Here is a 1,860-nt window from a genome sequence, read left to right as displayed (position 1 = left end):
TCTCGCGTCCCGGGAGCCCGGCGCTGAGGGGTGGAGGGGAAGGGGGCCACCCTGGAGGCGCAGGGCCTGGCGGGGACCGTTGAGCTGCCCGAGCCGGCGGATCGCGGATCACCTGCCCGCAGACGCCGCTCACCGCCACTCGCCTCTGACCGCGGCCGCCGCCCGCCCCAGGCACGCTCGCTCCTGGCTGCCCCGCGGAGCTGTGAGCACAGTCACCGGTCCTCCGGGCAGCGGGAAGGAGGGGATTCCCTGCGCGCCGCTGGCGGGGGTTTCTCGGCGGAGCTCTGCGAGTGCGGTCTCACTGTAAATAACAGCAAATACTTTGTCCGGGAGGACTGGCCCACAAGAGACAATCCAGGGGTTTGTGTAGCATATAGGTTAGGTTTCTCTTGCCGGCAAGGCGACAAACAGATCCCTGTGCACGGATCTCGTTCCGTGAGTTTTTGGTAGGGTTTCAGTTGCAGCTCAGTACCGAAATGCTGAATAAAAATCACGAAGGTGACTTGCTCTGAGGGCAGCTACACCGTGCACAGTGCATCATTGTATTTGATCCTCCTGTTGTTTTTGTAACAAATGCAAAAGGTTGGTTGTGCCTGAAAAATATTTTTGGGTTTTTTTTCTTTTGTTTGGTGAGACTCGGTTGTTCTAGCACCTGTTTCTTCTGTGAATTCATCATTGGGTCAGATGGATAGACAGAAGTTTGGGTTGGGTGGCATGAAGTACCCATGCACCTGCCTGTTGCCTTGGTTCACAAGGGGGAATCCCAGCTTGTTACAGGTCAAAATAGTGGCAGAGTGTATGATGTACTGCTGTACAGTGTGCACCCATGTCCGTACATCAGAAGAAGCTATGAATTAGTTCAAGGATAAGTTAATAGTTTTAAGTCATGCAGTTGTTTTACATGAGTGAAAATTAAAGAATGGTGAGGAATCTTTGTCTTGGATTTACCTTTATTTCAACATTTTGAATGTTTTGCTTTATTTCTTATTGTTGTGTTGGCTGGTGCTTAACTACCTTGCCAAATGATTAGGTTGTCATCGTGCTGACATATTGTTGCTGATGTACATCAGCATAAAGACCATTATTGATTGTGAGGAGAATTCATGAAAACAACACATTGACCATCCAGATTTCTTTTTAGGATTAGTTCCAGGTTTCATGGACTTAGTATCAGTAGCATTAATATTACCCATGACATTCAAACAGGAAGAAATCAAAGTTCTTAAACATTTATTGCATGTCCTGTATTGCTTGTCTGAACACTGTTACCCTTAAGATCTTGTACTTTTCTCATTTATTACCTTTTAACTTGAAATGAAAGTTTCATTGTGGGTGACTGACTTTATTTCTATAAATAGTAGTTCAGTCTTAAAAGAACTGAACAAACCAGTTTTTGTACAGTTGAGAAATAAAGTTGCGTATTTCAGATATGGTTAAATCATCATGATTTGTGGCATTATAGATACTACCCAAAATAGATTGGGGGGGGGGCATGGATTTTCTAGGTACATTGTTCCTATTGACATATATTGAGTTTTTACTGAAGTTGGTAATAACAGTCATTTTTATAAAGCAAAATATGCTATTTTAGATTACAGTCCAAATGTTGACATGAGGATTTCTACAAATTTACAGTGTTAGATGTATGTAAACTTAAAACCCAAGCTGCTTAATGAGAAGTGAGTTTCTCAGTACTCCTTACTCAGTAGCTAAATTAAACAGTAGTTTGCATACTGTCAAGCTGGAGAACAACAGGTTGGACAGGGCCTATCAGGCTTGATTTTTAAATCCTAACCCTTCGGACACTGGAATGCTGTTACCATTCTCACCTAGTGGCTTTTCCAGGCTTCTCACTGCAGT

The 1,860-nt window shown here is 44.3% G+C and overlaps 1 protein-coding gene across 1 annotated transcript in view; it reads right to left on the bottom strand.

The window, feature by feature from the left end:
• DEPDC4 (DEP domain containing 4) overlaps positions 1-828 on the bottom strand; it is a 4,180-nt gene extending 3,352 nt beyond the window's left edge. The window contains exons 1-2 of the mRNA XM_019473282.1: positions 816-828; positions 144-335 (exon numbers count right to left, since the gene is read on the bottom strand). Of these exons, the coding sequence (XP_019328827.1) occupies positions 144-335; positions 816-828 (205 nt within the window). The remainder of the gene's footprint in view (positions 1-143; positions 336-815) is intronic.
• Positions 829-1,860: the final 1,032 nt, after the last annotated feature.

The sequence above is a fragment of the Aptenodytes forsteri genome, unplaced genomic scaffold (assembly GCF_000699145.1).
Source record: "Aptenodytes forsteri isolate BGI_AS27 unplaced genomic scaffold, ASM69914v1 Scaffold60, whole genome shotgun sequence".
Lineage (NCBI taxonomy): Eukaryota > Metazoa > Chordata > Aves > Sphenisciformes > Spheniscidae > Aptenodytes > Aptenodytes forsteri.
The sequence above is the reverse complement of the archived record's forward strand: the minus strand, read 5'-3'. Positions and strand labels throughout refer to the sequence as shown.